Source organism: Mauremys reevesii, linkage group 2 (genome assembly GCF_016161935.1).
Source record: "Mauremys reevesii isolate NIE-2019 linkage group 2, ASM1616193v1, whole genome shotgun sequence".
NCBI lineage: Eukaryota > Metazoa > Chordata > Testudines > Geoemydidae > Mauremys > Mauremys reevesii.
The window spans coordinates 176,199,036-176,218,646 of record NC_052624.1 but is presented as its reverse complement, the minus strand read 5'-3'; the positions used below and the strand labels follow the sequence as shown (position 1 = coordinate 176,218,646).

The 19,611-nt window shown below is 42.6% G+C and overlaps 1 protein-coding gene across 11 annotated transcripts in view; it reads right to left on the bottom strand.

Moving 5' to 3' along the window:
• HIVEP1 (HIVEP zinc finger 1) overlaps positions 1–19,611 on the bottom strand; it is a 180,392-nt gene that overhangs the window by 21,305 nt on the left and 139,476 nt on the right. For all 11 annotated transcript variants that reach the window (XM_039522225.1, XM_039522227.1, XM_039522229.1 and 8 more), the window contains 3 exons: positions 17,429–17,562; positions 15,818–15,993; positions 597–698 (listed from right to left, as the gene is read on the bottom strand). In XM_039522225.1, the coding sequence (XP_039378159.1) occupies positions 597–698; positions 15,818–15,993; positions 17,429–17,562 (412 nt within the window). The remainder of the gene's footprint in view (positions 1–596; positions 699–15,817; positions 15,994–17,428; positions 17,563–19,611) is intronic.

The following is a 19,611-nucleotide window of genomic DNA, read 5'->3' as shown; positions in this document are numbered from 1 at the left end:
GAGCGGCAGAATTTTTAACTGAATATCACCCACCTAGTGATATACAAAATCACTGCTACAATAGCACAGTCTTCTTCTGCATGCAGCACAGTGACTGCTTGTTTGCTTTCTGGAATGAGCTGCACAAAATATTTACAGCAACATGTTCATAATTTGAGCATTTTATTGCAGATTTGACATTTGGTCCAATTTTTGTGAGACTTTTGTATTAAAATTTGACGTTTTTAAGCAAAATTATTTTCAGTGAAAAATGTGAAATTTTGTGATGTGGAACTGCATGTTCTGGAGAAACATTTTAATTGTAATATGTTTCTAAGATATATTGAGGTCTTGTAAAACTGGTGATATTAAACTGGGTAGCATTTTTTGAACATTTCCCAGCAATGGACTTTTAGCAAATGCCATCCCTTTTTTTGGCTTATGTGTTTTTCTAGTACCTTTTACTCTCTGTCATATTTCTAAGGTGTCTATCACACTGGCATTTACTTCTAACAGAAGTCAAAGGCTCTGGGTGAGAAAGGCTAGATACGTGAGATGACAGAAAAATAAATCAATACAAAAGGTGGAGTAAAGAAACGAAGATTTAAAATCCTTACCATATTCTTCTCCATCCTGGTCATCTATTAAGCCTATTGAAACTCCTAAATCCATACATTTCTTGCTGTGTGCCTTGGACTTCATATGTTTTGTCAAGTTTCCTTAAGAGAAAAACAAAAATGAATTACTCTTTAAATATACACATATGTACCCAAGATTGTCACATTCTGCATATGGATCTACACTGATACAAGCACAGTTATAGGTATACTTTGATTTTGTACAAAACCAGTTCACTCTTCCCCACACCCAGATAAGCTGTCCATAGTTATCAAATATTTAACACCCTGAACCAAGTGTCACAAAACCTAACTTGTACTGACCTAGAAAAATCACTGGAACAAATACTACAATCCATAATGCCGGAGTTAGCTGCCTTGGCTCCGTATACAATGAATGAGGGCAGAAAGGCATCTAAGAATGAGATACACAAAAAACAGCATGGAGAGCTGTCTAAGCTAGCCAATGGAAAATGCGGAGGAGAGGGGTGTCTCCTAAGCCCCATCCCTCTCAGGGAGGCACCTATCTCTGCTTGCCTAGCACAAACAGGAACCCCTCTCCTGGAGTCATATTGCTTATGTGGCTAAGGTGTTTCTTGCAAGAATGAGGTAGGGACTTGCCACCACCACAGCGGAAGTGCCTGTTACATTAATTTTGATTCAATAAATGGGCTCAAAGAATTAAAGGAGTTAACATGACCCTGTCACTGTCCACCATTAAACAGTTTTAAACCAAATTGGGGGTTTAGTATACAGAGACCAACCGGTGGTTGGGATTTTGCCACCTCCACTGTCTATGTTATCTGGGTCCTTCTTTCTGGCCTCGCTTGGTTAGAACATCTCTTAGGATTAGGATGACGAAGGCCCAACAGTGTCACAGTGGACTCTGGGTCCCAGGAGATGGTGAGGGTGGCAACCATGATGGTAAAGCTCACTTCTTCCCCTTTTTTCAGTTAGCAATTGTGCTGATGATCAATTTTCACCCCACAAAGTCTTTTCTTTGAAGAGCTCTAAAAGGGAGTGATGGATGGAATAGCTCGTCCCCTTATTACTTTGTACACCAATTAGCCCTAATTTCCAGTCTCACACTTCTCTTGTTTACCAGGAATGATCTTAACATAGTCCTAGTCCAGGTTTCTCAAACAAGGGTCACCGCTTGTGTAGAGAGAGCCCCTGGCAGGCCGGGCCGGTGTGTTTACCTGCCCTGTCCGCAGGTCTGGCCGATCGTGGCTTCCACTGGCCCCGGGCCAATGGGAGCTGCTGGAAGTGGAGGCCAGTAAGTCCCTCGGCCCACGCCGCTTTCAGCAGCTCCCATTGGCCTGGAACAGCAATTCGGGGCCGGTGGGAGCCGCGATCGGCCGGACCTGCAGACGGGGCATGTAAACACACTGGCCCGGCTCGCCAGGGGCTTTCCCTACACAAGTGGCGACCCGTTTGAGAAACCCTGTCCTAGTCCATGATAACGTCAGTAGGTCTTTTTGGTTAGACTAAGTCTTTCAGTCTCCATTTTATACCTTTTCCCATCAACATTTATTTTTGTGACATTTTATGAACTTTCATATAAGAGCCTTGCCAAAAGCCACGTCAGCTCTGGACACCGTCACAAAAGCGTAATGCTGGGAAAACACTTGTACTGAAGATGATGTTGCTGTCCTGCAGAGATCTCAAAGGTATGTTTTTCAGCAGGGCTCCTGAGGTAGATTGAACACTGGTGGAATGAGCTACAACTCTTGGAGGGGTGTGAACCTCCGAGGCTTCATCAGAGGTTAAGAGACATCCTGCAACCCATTTGGATAGTCTTTGGGTGGAAACTGTTTGTCCTTTCATGCATTCTGCAACTGAGATGAAAAGCCTGAGTGAAGCCCTAAAGGGCCTAGCCCTGTCTAGGTACAAGTCAAGAGTTCTACTTGCATCCAGTGTGGGAAAGCTTGATTCTTCTCTCTAAGACTGAGTCTTAGGATAAAACACCAGGAGGTGAATCTCCTGGTTGATGGGAAACCTTGGGAAGGAAGCGAGGGTGCGGATGTAGAGTCATTGTGTCATGATAGAACACGATATACCATAGGTCAGCCATTAGACTCCAAGCTCCCTTACCCTCCCGGCTGAGTGGATGGCTATGAGAAATGAGATCTTAAAGGGACAGATGAAGGAGGGAACAGTTCGCCATAGGTTTAAATTGGGGTTTCCGCCACGCGATAAGGATTAAGTTGAGGTCCCATGGTGGAGTTGGTTCCTTGACAGGAGGGAAGAAGTTGAAGAGGCCTTTGATAAACCTTGCTGTGGTTGGGTGAGTAAAAACTGAAAACCCTTTGGCTGGGAGGTGAAAAGCTGTGATAGTAGCTAGGTGAACTTTGCTGGAGCTCAATGATAAATATGAGTTTTTTAATTGAACAGATAATTGAGAATGTGTGGCAGACAAGACTCAAAAGGAGCTGTACATCTCTGCCCACAACTTCACTTCTGCAGGTCCATTTTCCTTGTTTTAGGTTTTCTGCTATGAAGCAGTACCGTTTGTACCTCTGGGGAGCAGTCTTGTTCTATACCTGTCAGGGTTCCCTCCCCACTCTGAACTCTAGGGTGCAGACGTGGGGACTCGCATGAAAGACCCCATACGCTTATTTCTACCAGCTTAGGTTAAAAACTCCCCAAGGCACAAATTCTCCCTTGTACCATGGATTAGGTAACACTGCCATCACCAAGTGATTAGACAAAACTCAGGGAAAGGACCACTTGGAGTTCCTATTCCCCTCTAATATCCCCCCAAGCCCTACACCCCCTTTCCTGGGGAGGCTTGAGAATAAACAAGATGAGCACAGATCAACCTTGGGTTTTTTTTTAGGACACTAAAAAAACCCCAGTTAGATTCTTAAAAAACCCAGAACTTCATTAGAATGAAAAAAGGTAAAAGAAGCACCTCTGTAAAATTAGAATGGAAGATAATCTCACAGGGTAATCAGATTCAAAACACAGAGGATTTCCCTCTGGGCAAAACTCCTTTATATTTATGACAATACCAGAGAACTATCTAGTAGTCAAGCTTTAGGTGAAGCGCTGAAAGATTCAGATGAGTGATCAATCCCAACTCTTGGGTGAGGAGGTTCACTGTCAGGGGAATAAAGAGAGACAATCACAGAGACAAGTGGGTCAGCTCCGGGAACCACACCCATCTTGGATAAGATAGTGCTAAGAGGATGGCTACTAATTTTTTTTGTTTCAATTTGTTAAGAACCTTAAGTAGTAAGAGAATTGGAGGATAAGCATAAAGCAATACATGAGGCCAAGGAATGACTAAGGTATTTCTTGTCAAGTTGTGGAGGTGCCCTCCCCTCGAACAGAACTGTCTGCACTTCACACTGGATGGAGTTTTGAAGGGATTTATCAGTGGATGGCTCTAAATAAGATATCTCTTGGAATACCTTGTCATTCAGCTCCCACTTGTGGTCGGTGTCTCCAGAGGGAATCTGCCAATATGATCTGTAGTCTCAGTAGATAAACTGCTGAGATCTGCCCACAGTATGATATTGCACCAGAGCTCCATAGTTTTATGGATTTGGTGCATAAAGACTAGGATCTTGCTCCTCCTGGATGACTGATATAATACACTGCTATTCTGTTGTCCAGAATGATCCTGACTGGGTGGCCCCTGTTGTGGGGTAGGAAGTGCTTGCAAGTGTAAAGAACCACTCTGAATTCTAATACATTGATATGAAGTATGGTCTCCCAAGGAGTCCATCTTCCTTGCGCTGTGAGGTTCTGGGAGTGTGCGTCCCAGCATATCACCAAAGTGTCTGGAGTGATGGTCCTTATAGGAGGAGGCTGCAGGAACAGAACTCCCACACACACTTTTTGTGGCTCTTTCCACCAACTTAGAGTGTTGAGTACACTCCAAGGAATTGACATTCGTTCCAACAGACTGTGCTTATTCCGGATATAGATGGTTCTCAGCCAGGTCTGAAGACACCAAGAATGTACTGTTGCTAAGGGTGTCACAAATGTACAGGCTTTCATATGGCCCAGAAGTTTTAAGCAAGCCCATGCTGTGGTTTGCTGTATCTTTGAAACAAGGTTGGACTTCAAGGTAAATCTGTCCTTGGGCAAGTACGCATTGGCACTGGAGGAGTCCAGAGTGGCCCTGATGAAATCTGTGTTATCTGGGTATGAGGGTAGAATTTTTCAGGTTGAGGTAGACGCCTAGTGAATGATAAAGAGCTAGGGCTTTGCCAGTTACTGCCGAAGCCTTTAGAAATGAGCGACCTTTCGGGAGTCAATTGTCTAGATAGGGGGAGATGATTATTTCCATCTAGCAAGATGGACTGTGGTGACCAATAAGACTGTGGTAAAGACCCTGGGCTGGCAGAAAAGCTGAAAGGCAATATGGAAATAAGCATTCTGAAAGTCAAGGGAAATTAACCAATCTCCCAGATACAGAGAGGGAATTAACGTTCCTTGGGGGTTATCATTCTGAAATGCTGAGCACAGATGAAAGTGTTGAAAATCCTGAGGTCCAGAATTGATCTCTGTCCTTCAACTCTCTTCACAACCAAGCAATACCCAGATTAAAACCTTTTTAGATGAAATCCAGTAGAATAAGTTCGATCGAGTGCAGTGTTAGGAGAGATTATACCTCCTGTCTCAAAAGATCCTTGTGAGAATGGCCCTGAAGAGGGATGAGGAAGAAGGGTGAGGGGGTGGTAAGGAGCTGAACTTGATGGAATGGCCTGTGAAAATCAACTCCGGGATCCATCTGTCTGAGGTGATGCACTCCCATGAAGGTAGAAAATGGGACAGATGATTCCCATAAGGGTGGTAATGGTGGGAGAGGGGGAGGTGCAGCGTAGAATCCAGAGTAGATGGCAGTTCGTGGCCCTTGATCAATAAGTCAAAACTGGCATTTTGAGGACATCACTGGTTGGGAGTTCACTGAAGAGAGCCCTTTCTTAGGGAACCTGGGCTTCTTCCTGGGGTGGGGGGATTCAGCTGGTCTCAGGGGCTAGTAGTGGACTGGACGAGACCACTGAGCAGTCTTCAACCTGTGAAGAGACCCACCTGTGGTGTCACTAACCAACTTGCATCCCTCAAAAGGAGGGCCCTCAACAGTATTTTTTATCTTACGGAGGAGGCTGGAAGACTGCTGCAGCTATGGAAATTGCAGCTATGTCAGTGGCCTTGAGCAAAGCCTGTAGAGGTGCCTTAGCAATTGTCTGGCCTTCTGTAATGAGGGCCTGAAACTGTCCTCTCTGATCCTGAGGCAAGTATTTAATAGTTGAGAAAGAGAATAGTTTTAGAAGTCATACTTCACCATCAGGGCTTGGTAACTGGGTATTCTGGACTGCAAAGAAGCAGATGAGTATCTCTTGTGACCCAGAAGATCCAGTCGCTTCAGCTCCTTGTCTGATGGTTTTGAATGGAACTGGTGTTATCTGTTCCTCTCGTTTGCTGTCTCAACAACCAGAGAGTTGTTTGTAAGGTAGGAAAAAAAAATACTCCGAGCCTCTGAGTGAAACAGCGTATTGCTTGTCAACCCATCTGCAGGAGCTGGAATAGTAGCTGGAGCTTGCCACACCTTGCATTACTTGGGCTAATGAAGCATCACTGATGGGCAAGGCGATTTTGTCCTGGGGAGATGGATGAAAGATGTCTGAAGGAATGTTGGGGTTCCTGTATCTCCTCCACTGAGTTTGTAAACTGTCCACTATATGTTTCACCAGGTCTTGAAACACCTTGAAATGATCACAGTAAAACGGTGGAGGAGACATGACAGCCTCATCTGATGAGGAGGAGCACTTGTGGGAAGGTGTTTCTTCCTCCTCAGCTAGTACCTGCTCCTCAGTGAGAAGTATCGTGGGAGCAAGGCTCAATAACAGTTTGTTGCTCCTAACATGCTCTCTTACAAGATGGGACCCAATAGAAGTGGTCACCATATGGGTCACAGGGGTTCCAATATGCTCACTGAATTGGGACAAAGTAAAAAGGGAAGGGCCCATGATAGTCCTCGCCAGGTCTGTCTTCTGTTGTCTCTCTCACCAACTCCTGGTCCAATAAAAGATATTACCTCACTCATCTTATCTCTCTAATTTGGAGGGGATTTGAGACTCCCAAAGGCTGCCTGAATGTTCATCACTGTGGAGAAAAAAAACCTATGGCAGGTCTGGCAGGGTTTGAAGCCTGGGGTGTTGGGCATAACCCATACTCAGGCCAAATAGTGAGGACAAAGAAAAGTGATAAAGGACCATATCAGACAAACAGAGAGGACGAGGAGAACCCCCCTCCAACTGTGCTAAATAATGGAAAAATAAAAAAACACAAGTACCACTATAAAAATAAGGTAACAAATAAGCGAGAGGTATACAAAGCAGCATGGCTAGAAACCAAATAAGCGAGAGGTATACAAAGCAGCATGGCTAGAAAATGGACATTGTGATGCTCCATGTCAAGCTGCAGGCAACTGAGAAGGAAATGGAGTGATGGCAGGTCCACTCCTCCCTATATACCCTTGCACATGAGGGTGTTTGGGATGCAGGCATAGACCCTGCTGATGAAAATCTCTGACAACCTGATGTGGAGCACCCATAGGAAAACTACTCAAAGAAGAAACTGTGGTTATAAAAATCCATATATTATTACTATTGACTGACTTACACAATAACTTTCCAAGTTTCCCAGGTGCTTTACAGAAATACAGGTTATGTACTCCATGTGTGGAGGTCAGTTCACCAGCCACTGAGAAGCATCCTCTTCTTTTGATTGAATCATCATCATCATGTTCCTATTATGCATCTGGCATTTAGGGCAGTGATGAAGCTCCTCCACTCCTGTCTGTTTCTGGCAAGTCTTTCAATGGTTCCCCAGCTGTGCCCCAGGTTTTTCCAGCTCGGCTTCCACAGCTCTTCCCCATGTTGTTTTCGGGCAGCCGCATTTTTGCTTGCCTTTAGGTGTCTATCTTATTGCTACTCTGGTGATGGAATTAGTTTCTATCCGAAGCACATGAACGATCCATCTCCAGCGTCACCTGGCAATGATGGTGCTCAGATCCTCTTGGCTGCACTGCATCAATAGATTTTGGTTTGAGATTGTTCTGGGCCAAAAGCTACAGAGGATTTTTCTGAGGTAGGTTGTATGGAATGAAGACAGTTTGGATATGTCATACTTTCTTATTTCCCAGCATTCTGCAATATAAAGTAGTGTTGAAAGTACGCAGCTCATGTAAATGTTTCTACATTGGTGAGACCATAATCCTCTATCTGTACTGGTGATGATGAGGCAATATTAAAGGTCATAATATCTGTCTTATTGCAATTGATTTTCAGTCCAATTTGCTGGCTGAATGCATTGAGTCAAGTTGTTTTTTCTTGTATATGGTGTTGGGTATGTGATAGGAGAGCGACATCATCTGCAAGTCCAGGTCTTCAAGGGATGAGAAGAGAGTCCATTTAATGCCTCTTGGCATGATTTCTGTTGTACGCCACATTACTCAGTTGATGGCAATGTTGAAGAGGATTGAAGACATGACACACCTCTGACATACTCCTGTTTTGACTTCAAAACTGAGCTCACTGTGATCAACACTGCATGTAAAGTTGAAATAGACGTTTTTGATGATGCTGATTATAGGGAAAGGAATTCCACATGCCCACAGAATGCACTGGAGGCTAGTCCTGTGAATGCTATCAAAAGCCTTCTGAAAGTCTATGAAATTTATGTAGAATTGCCATTGTCATTCTAACATTGTTCCTATTATGTTTCGTGGAGTGAAGATCTGGTCTGTGCATCCAAGCCTTTTCTGAAAACCAGCTTGCTCTTTTCTGAGAACATGATCAACTGCCTCTGATATATGCTGGACTATGATCTTACACAATACTTTGCTTGGCACAGATAAAAGTGTGATACCACACCAGTTATTACAATCACTGAGAGTTCTTTTCTTTGGTATCTTCACTATAACCTCACTGGTCCACTCATCTGGCACTTTTTCCCTTTCCCAGACTGATGTAAATAGAGGGGCCAGGATAGGTGCTGCTAATTTAGGATTTACCTTGAACAATTCTGCATTCAAGTTATCCTTGCCAGCAGCTTTCCCATTTTTTAAGGATTTGATGGCTTGAATGATCTATTCCTTAGTTGGGGTGTCTGCCGTGTACCACTGATAAGCTGCGTCATTTTGTAGACGGTTCCTTGTTCACCACGAGGAGCTGCATCCTCTGCTTGTGTTGCCAGATTATCAATATAATAACGTTTGTCTGCTCTCACAAGGCGTTTGACCTCCCGGTGTGCCTTGCTATCCTGCTCGTGGTATTTGTCCTTTAGCTTATGGGATTTTGTGTCAAACTTTTTTTCTTCGGGACTTGTCTGGTTTCTATGGTGTTCCACGTGGTGGGTGTAATCCACTCCTTCCTGTCATTGTTTGTGTTGTCCTTACTGACCTTGGCATTCAGGTCTCCCATGACGATAGTTAGGTCGTAGCGTGGTATTCTCTTTAACTCCTCCTGTAGCGTAAGGTAGAATTTGTCCTTTACTTCTTCATCACTGTCATTTGTCGGAGCATAACACTGAATCAGGGTGATATTATGTTTCCATTTCAGTCTGGCTCTCCTAAGTCTGCTGCTGATGGATTTCCATTCAAGCAGGGAATGCTCCACTCCCTCCTTCAAAAGGATGGCAACACCCTCATGGTGTTGTCCATCATCCCGTTCAGAAAACAGCAAAGTTTCTTCTGAGGCTGCTGTTAATCTTCCTGATCCCATCCATCTCCTCTTGCTGACACCCAGGATGTGTAAGCTGTAGCGTCTCATCTCTGCTGTGATCTGAGATAGCTTCCCTGCTTCATACATTGTCCATACATTCCAAAAAACAAGTTTGGTTTTTGTCTTGGTGTTCAGCACTTCAGTCTTCATGCCAGTGGCTTCCTTTTGGCTTTCACCACTGGCAGTCATACGGGTCATTGACTCCTGGAGGCCATCAAACACAGTAATGGTCGATTTCTCAGTCACTGTTTCTGTAATATATTCTGTTTTTTTTTTTTATAGGACAGGGTTATTAGTTCTGTGCCTAACCCACAACCTGGAAGACTAGGGTGTCTGTTTTGATTGAATGCAATAGTCATTGTGGCAACCACAGCATTGCACAACAGTTTAGGATAGAATAAAAATACTGTATCCAACTAAAGTGACAAGGGAATTGAGGTAGGCGGAATTTAATTAGTTGAATTTGGAATATGGCCAGCACACCCACTCTTGCAAATACTCCCATGGGCTCTTTCATGATCAGAAGTGATTAAGGCCTCAGTTTGACATGTCATCTAAAAGACTGTACCACAAACAACATGTGTACTCCCTACACTGTGATGGACTACTAAGTTTCGACACACCTGCTGAATTACGTGCATCACTTTCAAAACAAAACAAGATACTGTAGGAAGTTTTCCACTCCAGTGCTGCCTAGGCCTGACCCTACTTAACACAATAGTTTCTTTGAAATCATAGTGATATAGTTGCATGAAAGTTTAAAGCAAAGATCATATTTAAAAAAAAATTAAATATAATTTAAAAACACTACAGGTCTGTCTCATCTTATGCTGGGGTTACGTTCCACGGTCAGTGCGTAAAGCGAAAACTGCGTATAGTCAAAATTACATTGAGTATAATGGCGGGCAGAATCGCCTGCACTACAGGAACAGTATTTAAATTGTTATTTTTCTCTTTTTTTGTTTTGTTTTTTGTTTTGTTTTTGCCAATCGCGTAAAGCTGAATTCACGCATGTTAAATGCGCGTAAGATGCGACAGACCTGTATAACGAGCATGTCATTAGTACAGCATTTGTTACTCTGTTACTCGGTCAATTAAGAATAAAGTTCAGCCACATGAGACAGAATTCTATAGTTAAGAAAATAATTGTGTTAGAAAAGGACTGATCATTTAAAAGGTCAAATTAAAGCTAGCTTAGTCTCCTGCTCTAGACTCAGAAACTCAAATATGATTGTGCTGCCTCTGTAATTCAGAACTCCCAGATCCCAGTTGGTGAGAATAGTGAGGAATGGGAGTGCCTCCATATCAATTTATCTAGCTGCTCCTGAGGGAGCCTTGGAGACTACCCACCCAATGTCATCTTGGCTAGAAGGTCAGCAGATGTGACACAGAGTGTTGAGAGCCCAGAGATGGTGTCAAAGCAAGTAAAATAGAAAATCCATATTCCTGAAGAATCACTTGGTGAGAAATATTAAGATTGGTAATTACTTTAATCCTTTGCAAATCTAATCACACGTACAATATATATTAACCTAGAACAAGCAAATCTAAAAATGAAAGCTCGTCATCTGTAACCAGAGTTCTTTGAAATAACCTCTGCATTTTCCCACTCTTAGGCCACTCAGAGAAGGAAACTAAGTTAAATTAGAAACATAACTGTTACATACAATGTCAGAATTCAAAATTTTATTTTTTTAAGAGCAGTGCAGAACCACACACTCAGACAATTAAGAGTTCTTCACAGTGCAGAGAATCCTGAAAACTAAGTGTCAGGTGAGTAGGTAATGAATTATAATCAGAGGTTACTCAACTTGTGCAGTTCCTGGAGTTCTTCAAGATGTGTGTCCCTAGGGGTGCTGCACTTCAGATGCGCTTACACCCCCATGTGCCTTCAATCGGAAATTTTTGGTGGTAGTGCCTGCTCATGCTGCACACCAAGGGCATAAAGGGCTGCACAGGCAAACTGCCCTCAGTTCGTTCTCCATCACAAAGTCCCATACAAGAAACACTGAAACAGGGGAAAGAGGACAGGTGGCAGAGCATTCACAGGGACACACATCTTAAAGAACTCGTTACTGCACAAGGAGAGTAACCTCTCTTTTTTCTTTGAATAGCATCCCTTTGGATTCCCCATTTCAGGTGACTTTCAAGCAGTATCCTCAACATGAGGAAGCTCTGAATTCGAGTCCAATACTAAAAACAAGACTGCATTCCCAAGGCAGCATCTCATCTAGAAGAATGAACCACCACGTAGTGCTCTGACGATCTGAACAAGGGGAATGTTTTTGAGTAATGTCACAGAGGCAGAAAAAGAGCTCGTGGAATGGTTAATACCCTAGGAGGAGGTTGTAAATGGGCAGATCCATAACAAGGAATAATACATCCAGAAATCCATCTGGAGAGTCTCTGGGTGGAGATTGTGGATCCTTTGGACATTCAGCAATTGATAGTCTTGGAGATTTTCTAAATGATCTGGCTTGGTCCAAATAAGAGGCCAGTGTTCTCCTGATGTCTAGGGTATAGAAGACAACATCCATCCTGGTGTGATGTGGCTTCACAAAGAAAACTAGAAGATAGATATCTTAACAGATATGAAATACAGATGACACCTTAGATAGAAAATTTAGTATGTGGATGTAATGAGACTTTGAGTATGTCTGCACTGCAATTAAATACCCATGGCTGGTCCATTTCATTTGACAGGCTCTGGGGTTGTAAAATTGTGATGTAGACATTTAGGCTCAAGCTAGAGCCCAGACTCCGGGCCTCTCATCCATCCTGGGACCCGGTGATGGGGGAAAGACTCATCACTGGGCAAACAGCAAGGTGAATCAGGTAAGGGTCCCAGGCCTGTCTGGGCCACACTGGAATTATTAATATCATCTTGGCTTTGTCTTGCTTGATCATGTTTATCACCTTAAATATCAGGGGCACTGGAGGAAATGCATACAGAAGGCCCGTTGTCCACGGAACGAGGAAAGCACTTCCCTCAGTGAGTGAGGGCCCACACCCCCTCTCAATTAAAATTGTTTGCACTTCTTGTTGATTAAGGTAGCAAAGAGATTCACTTCTGTAACTCCCCAAGTCATGAAAATGTGACTGAGAATCCAGGAGTCCATCTCCCATTTGTAATTGCTTGAGAAGTGCCTGCTGAAGTCATCAGCCATAGTGTTTTGTACCTGAGAGGTAGGCTGCCAAAATTAGGATGCGGTTGGTTATACAGTGGTTCCATAGCCTCACTGTTTCACACAAAGAGGATCCCATGCTTACCTGTCCATCACACCAGTTGATATAGAACATGCAGACTGCATTGTCTGTCATGATTTTTATGAAACTGCTCCTGATTTAATGGCAGGAAGTAGATACAGGCACTTCTGACTGTCCTCAGCTCCAGGATGTTGATGTGCAACTAGGCTTCTTGTACAGACCATTTGCCCTGAATGGTGTGGATCCCTAAATGTTCTCCCCAACCCACCAGAGTTGCAGCTGCCATTATGGTGATGGTTGGAGAGAGATGGATGCATGGAACACCTGCACAAACATTGTCTGGGTCTTTCCACCAATTGAGTGTCTTGTACTTGATAAGGGACTGACACCAGTTTCTGCAGGCTGCGTTTGTTTGAGGGCATAAACCATCCTGAACCAGCCCTGGAACCATCAAAGGCATAACCTAACACATTGTGTCACAAAAGTACAAGCTGCCATGTGTCTGAGTAGTTGAAGGTGATTTCTTGTTGATGTCTGTGGACTGATTTGAATTTTTGAGACAGTTTGTTAAGACCATGACCCTGTCCATGGGAAGGTAAGCTCTTGCTCATACTGCATCTAAGGATGCCCTTATAAATTCTATCCTTTGCACAGGGCTTAGAGTGGATTTTTTGATGTTGAGATGAAGACCTAGCCTGTGGAACAGAGACACTGCTGTCTTTATGGTGGAGAGAATCTCGTAAGACTGGCCCTTGAATAGCCAGTTGTTGAGGCATGGAAAAACAATTCTCCCCAGACAAAGATAGGCCAATATCTGCCAATATTTTCAAGAATAACCTTGGGGCAGAAGATAGGCCAAAAGGAAGCACCTGATACTGGAAGTGATCTTGACTGATCAGAAACTGAAGGAATCTCTTGTGAGCTGGATAAATCATGACATGAACATATGCATCCTGAAGGTTGAAGGCTGAAAACCAATACCCCAGTTCCAACAACGAAGTTATAGCTGCAAGAGTCACCATCCTCGAAGTTTGTGCTTTCAGCAAGTTGTCTGGGAATCTTGCATTCATTCACTGCTTCCACAACCAGAGAGTTAGGTGAAAGATTGGAAAACAAAAATTTAGAGTCCTTGTCTGGACTTTTTTTTGTGTGTGTGTGTGTGTGTGTGTAAATCGGCATGCTTGCATGTCGGTGGTATTGTTAACCAGGGTCTGCCAGATGGGCTTGGTGGGATCCAACAGGGCCTCATTAATTGGCAAGGCTACTCGAGCATAGGGTGTCCACTGGAGAATATCCAAGAACTTATGCTTTGATTCTGACCTCCTCTATGGGGATCTGTCAAGAGTCTGCAATACATTTCATTAAGTCCTGGGACTGTTTGAAATCATCAGCCAAAGAAGGTGGAGGAGGCATAATCATCTCATCTAGAGAGGATGAGGAGATATTCATTTGCAGAGTAGCATCCTTATCTGTTCTGGCTTCCTGCTCTTCAAAGGATTCCTGCATGTGAGGTAAAGGAGGAGGGAGAGATGAAGTAGGAGAAAGTCTCCTTCTGTGGTCTCCAAGTGAAAGACTAGGGACACATGAGAATTGCTGTTGATATTTAGGCCAAGGATCCCAGGTTAGCCACTGAGGGGGGGTCCATCAGACATGGGAGGTGGCATCCAATGGTGCTTGAATCAGTGTGGGGCATGGGTTTGTCCTGGGTGTAACTCCCTTCTCTCCCCAAAAGTAACAGGAGGGAAGTTCCTTTGGTGAGTAGGAGAATCCTGCACTGAGATTGGGAGTCAGAAGAGAACTTCTCATCTAAAGGAAGTGCTTTGCCACTTTTAGAAGGTGCTGGAGGACTGAATGGTACTGGAGAAAGGTACAGTCTCAGTCACCATGTCACTCTCGCTATCAACAGACATTTGGTAACCATTATTGGTGAAGACTTCAGCTCATCTGAAACAAATAAATCCCTGGAGTGTCTGAATTCCTGTGGTACGGGGTGGGTTGGCATGGGGCAAGTTTCACAGTCAGCCAAAAGCATAGACTGCTCTAGTAAGTCTCATCTGATGGAAGTAGACAGTACTGAAGAAGATGGCTTGGGAGGAACCGAGACAGAATAAGAAGTATGCCCTCTCCCTGGTACATCATCTCCCTGGCCTAGGAATGGAGAGTACTGAGTATGTTGTAGGTGTTATCCTTTTAGGAGTAGAGTGCTTAGACTCCTTCACTGCAGTGTCCTGCTGCTGTGGTATAGAGAAGGATCCTGGTACCGAAGCATGTTTGGTGCCTTTATTCTTAGAGGAGCTCAGAGCTCCATACACAGGGTCGGTACTGATGGAACATGGAGACTCAGCAGTACCCATATTGGGATGTGAGATCTTCAATGTGATCTTTGAATAGAAGAAGGCTTTCTCAAAGCAGAGAATTGGCCCTCTGTCTATGAATCCTCCCTGAGTCCTCCAATGATCCTTCCAGAGTAGACCTGGACAAGCATGTAGATATTGACGGGACACTATTCTCATTCAGAGACTGCTGTGTGGGGATGGAGATGGGATCTCCTTGCCTGGATCCAAGGCCAGATTGAGAGAACACTCCATTGTTAAGAGTTTAAACTTTTTCTCCAGATTCTTCCTAGTTCTGCTTTCAAAAGCTGAACAGATGATACACTTTTGAGGCATTTATGTTTCTCCAAGCAACAGATATGCCAGGAATGCCTGTCACTGAGCAGCATAGCTTCCCAGCAACTGTGGCAATGTTTAAAACCTAGAGACTCTGGCAAACCTTGGGATGATGGGGATCTCTAAAGGAAACAAACAAACAAACAAACAAAACAACCCGGGGGGGGGGGGGGGGATTATAGAACAGACCTCTCTACAAAATGAACTATTTATAAAATTAAATTGAAGGAAAGGTAAAGAAAGAAAGAAAATGAGACTGAAGACAAGGTCTCAGACCAAGGAACTGAGGGTGGTTAGTCTGCATGGCTTTATATGCCCTCGATAAGGACTATGAAGATGAGTATGACTCATGTGTGGCCTCACCAGGATCTACACAATAAATCTCCAATTAAAGGCACAAGTGGAGCACCCATAGGGACACTGCTTGAATTAGAACACAACATTTTATAGTTGTTACCGTAACACCACTTATTCAATTTATTTTATCACCTCCATACTCTATATCCACTCTTGCTGTTTAGATTTCTTAAAAAAAGACAGTTTCAAGTAGGTAGAAAAGAAAAGGAAAAAGGAAAAAATCACTAGCTGCGACAAGTGCCTCTACCTTTAGTTTTGAAGGAGAAGTTGCAGTAATTGCAGTGGTAAGGACGGACATCCGTATGTGTACGAATATGCTTCTTCAACATACTTGGTTTCTTACAACGTATACCACATTCTTCACAGATGTACTTTCCCCTTCCTCTTCCCCGAATATACACATATTCTTCATTTGATTTGTACCTAACAACAATATGGTAACAGTGAGGAAGTTTGTTATGAAGTGGGTTATTTTCTAGCTAAAGTCCTATGTCAGCTAAAGTCAGAAAATTAGAATTGCAGTACAATGAACAGAATTCCAGAAATAATGTAATATGTGAACGAACGACATAAAAATCAAAGCCTGTCTCTGATCAACTCATGGTATTTTAGTCTTCAGTTATTTTACTAGATAGCCAACAAAAGGTTTAGAGCAGAATCCTAATGTCTTTAAGAATGGGCTTCCCCCCATATGACAAACATCTAGATTCCAAACTTAATCTTAAATCTGTTTAACACATACACACACTTCTAAAAACTGTCAATTTTTGTGGGGAGGAGGAAGGTGCTAAAAGAACATCATGTTGGAGACTGACGTCTATGTAACTGGAATAGCCTGGGTTATGACAGTGAAAAATTCCTCACAACTCCCTGCCAATCTTAACCTAGTGGGACGCCCTCTGGATGAAAGTGTACTTCAGAGTCTGCTGCCATTCATTACTTGGCTTCTCTGCTGAGAACATCATCTAGGATGCCACTTGAGGTGATGATTTTTTGTGAAGTGGATCCTACCCATTAGGAAATGGGCAGAGAAAAGCAACATCACTTTGCATGGACAGATGGTAACAAACTTATGCTCACCATTGCCCTGGATTGGTTTCATCAGCCTAGAAATGAACGACCTTGGGATCTCATTACCAATCACCTAAGTCATGTCATCTCTCTTCTCTTTGTGCCCCCCAAAACCTTTAAAAATGTCAGTGTTACTTTACTATTACAAAGAACTGTTGTAATATGTTACATGGAGGGTACCACATACAAGTGATTGTTATTTTGATGAGCATTTGATATCTGATGCAAAATGTTACAGTACTTTATTATTTTCAGTAAAATTTTCAGAGTGCTTTGCAAACTAGAGCTCTCCAACTTTTTCACAGCATAGACTGCATGTGAACAGAGATTGTATTGAGTACCACCATCCTGCCCAGGCCTGATCACTTAGACCAGCTCCCCTCCCATCCACAATCACATACCATCATTGTTGCAGCAACAGAAAATCATTTACATGGACTGGTAACATTAGGAAAATACCTATGCCTATAGCCATATCTAGCTATAACATCAGACATTTTTTATGTGATGAGTGTTGTGTTCTTTGAAAAAAATTAATCCCACTCTCTACTGTTTCTTCATTTAATCTTTCTCCTTCCATCTGTGCACCACCATGGAACATATGACTTGTGTTTCTCTAGGGAAAACCAGGAAGCATCCCACAGACCATCGCTGGTCTACATGCCACAGTTTAGGAACTGTTAATTGAAATAAATTGAAAGAGGAAAGAACATCATACTTTCAAAAAAAACCCAGAACCAAGAAATAATTAACCCCAATAGTGTTTGGTTAAAAAATATATACTTGCCCTCCATCAAATATTTTAACTCTTCTTGGTTCGGTTTTGGTAAAGGAATTTTCTTTATCGTGCTCAGTGCTCGTTTCAGAGTTTTCTTTATTGCTGAATTCACCTGCAGTCAATTTTTTTTTATTTAATGCCCGCTGAAAGAAAATAGGAAATTTATAAATTTCTGACTACAGCTGATGTTAGCACCCTTCATTATGTTATTCAAGTCAGTAAATTAAGAATAAACAAAGTAAAAAACCAATTATATGCACAAATAATTGCTTTAGAAGCCATACCTGTAACACTGATTGCAGATCTTTGGAACAAAGATCTTCTTACTAAGCTTATTTCCTACTACACATTGAGAGTTTATGGACTCATTGACCCTTATGGAAGTTACTCTTTCTTGGCAAATGGGAATGCTGTGAGTTTGCATTCAAAGTGGCCTCCTCATTCTGTTGTCAAGGGCTCAGCTTAGGTGGGGTTATGGAACAAGCATGAAGTTTGGGCTACAAACCTACTTAGTCCCCCGAAATCTGAAGAGGCCCTCCTATGCCTCTCCATGTCTCTTGGCCTCTTATCTCTGTGGCAGAAGCCATGAAGTCAGTGGCTGTCATGCCAGCTGCAACCTCAGGACTCTCTTAGGTGATGTTCCTCAGCTGCACCAGGATGCTGCTGTCCTCCATAGTTTGACTAGAAGTGAGAAATTTTAGCCATACAAACCAATTACTTCCACTTTCTCCTCTGGTACTACTGGTATTGTATCAGGACTACATTTCATGAGCACCATATATTCGAACCACTTGCTCATTAGAGCTGTCACAGGGGACTGCAAGGGACATGTCTCCCTCAAAAATTCCTGTCTTGTAGCTGCAATGCTCAGATTCTACCAGGGGCACATGAACCACTAGTATCTCATTGCCTCCAGGGGCGGGCTGACAACTGGCAACAGAGATGAAGAGGGGAGAAAGACAGATGTGTACAAAGAAGAGATACTTACAGGTTATATTAATTTAAAAATATGTTTATATTTTCACTGTAAGAGTGGTCCATTCACAATTTAGTAACTTTCAAAGCAGAGATTCCAAAAACCCTTGATAACAGTATTCCATATGTATTTCTTATTGCCAGAGAAAATTGAGAGAGAGTGTACCAGTCATCTAACTGCAAAATAATTTTTCAGTTTTCCCTTGATTATTAAAGAAATTATTTTCTATCATTTTTTGGTGAAGGCTGAATTCTACACCATTTACCAGTTGAAATCTAATCCTTCCAAGTCTAGCGTATTTATAAAATGAGGCAATAATCTAATTAGCTGACAGTTATTACAACCATATTTATAAATTGTTCTACCCACATAGCTGGCATACCTACCACATTTTCTAACACTAATAAGCCAATAAAATGGTAGGAGAAAAATATTAGGCTCATTATTTTAAATGTTTTTCATTGGCTATAAAAGTGAATGCTGGAGGTTTTAGGATTCACAGAAAAGGCAATGCCTCAGCGATGTATTTACATTGATCGCATATTAAAACACTGTAAACTATATACAATCATCCTGGTATGAAGGGATTGTGCAAGTTCCTCTGTGCCACTTGAGCCATGCTTTTGATTTTTGCATGTGTAGGAGTATGGTGCAGAGAGGTGCAGCACTGGGGATGGGTCAAAGGAGAAACTAGTATATTCATAATTTGGCATTTCCAATGACCTTAACAGTCTGCACAAGTGCAGGATGCTGCAGCTGCTACTCCAGCATTTAAGGTTGATACATCTCTGTGTCCTGACTGATGCTGGTCTTTCCTTCCTCCACTCTAAATACTTCTTCCACATCAAGCCTGATAATTCTGACTCTATGCAGTGGAACATAAATTTTACCGTCATGAAAAATATTGTTAATGCAACATGAAGGATAAAGATATCTAACACTCTGGATAGGAGATACCAGAAGTTCAAGTGGCAGTGCAAACTTAACTCAACCACACTGAGCTTCCTGTATATTTCATGGCATGTGTTATAGCTTAGTCTATTACTTTTTATAGTGTAACATTTATGTTTAACAAGGGAAAGGGGAATAGAAAATGCAATTTCTGTGCAATGTGGCCAGCAGTGTGTGACCATTCCCAGCCCCTGGAATTTGCTGACTTTAAGTGCTTGATCTTTCAATCTTAATGAATTAACTTTTTTTTTCACATTTAATTTGT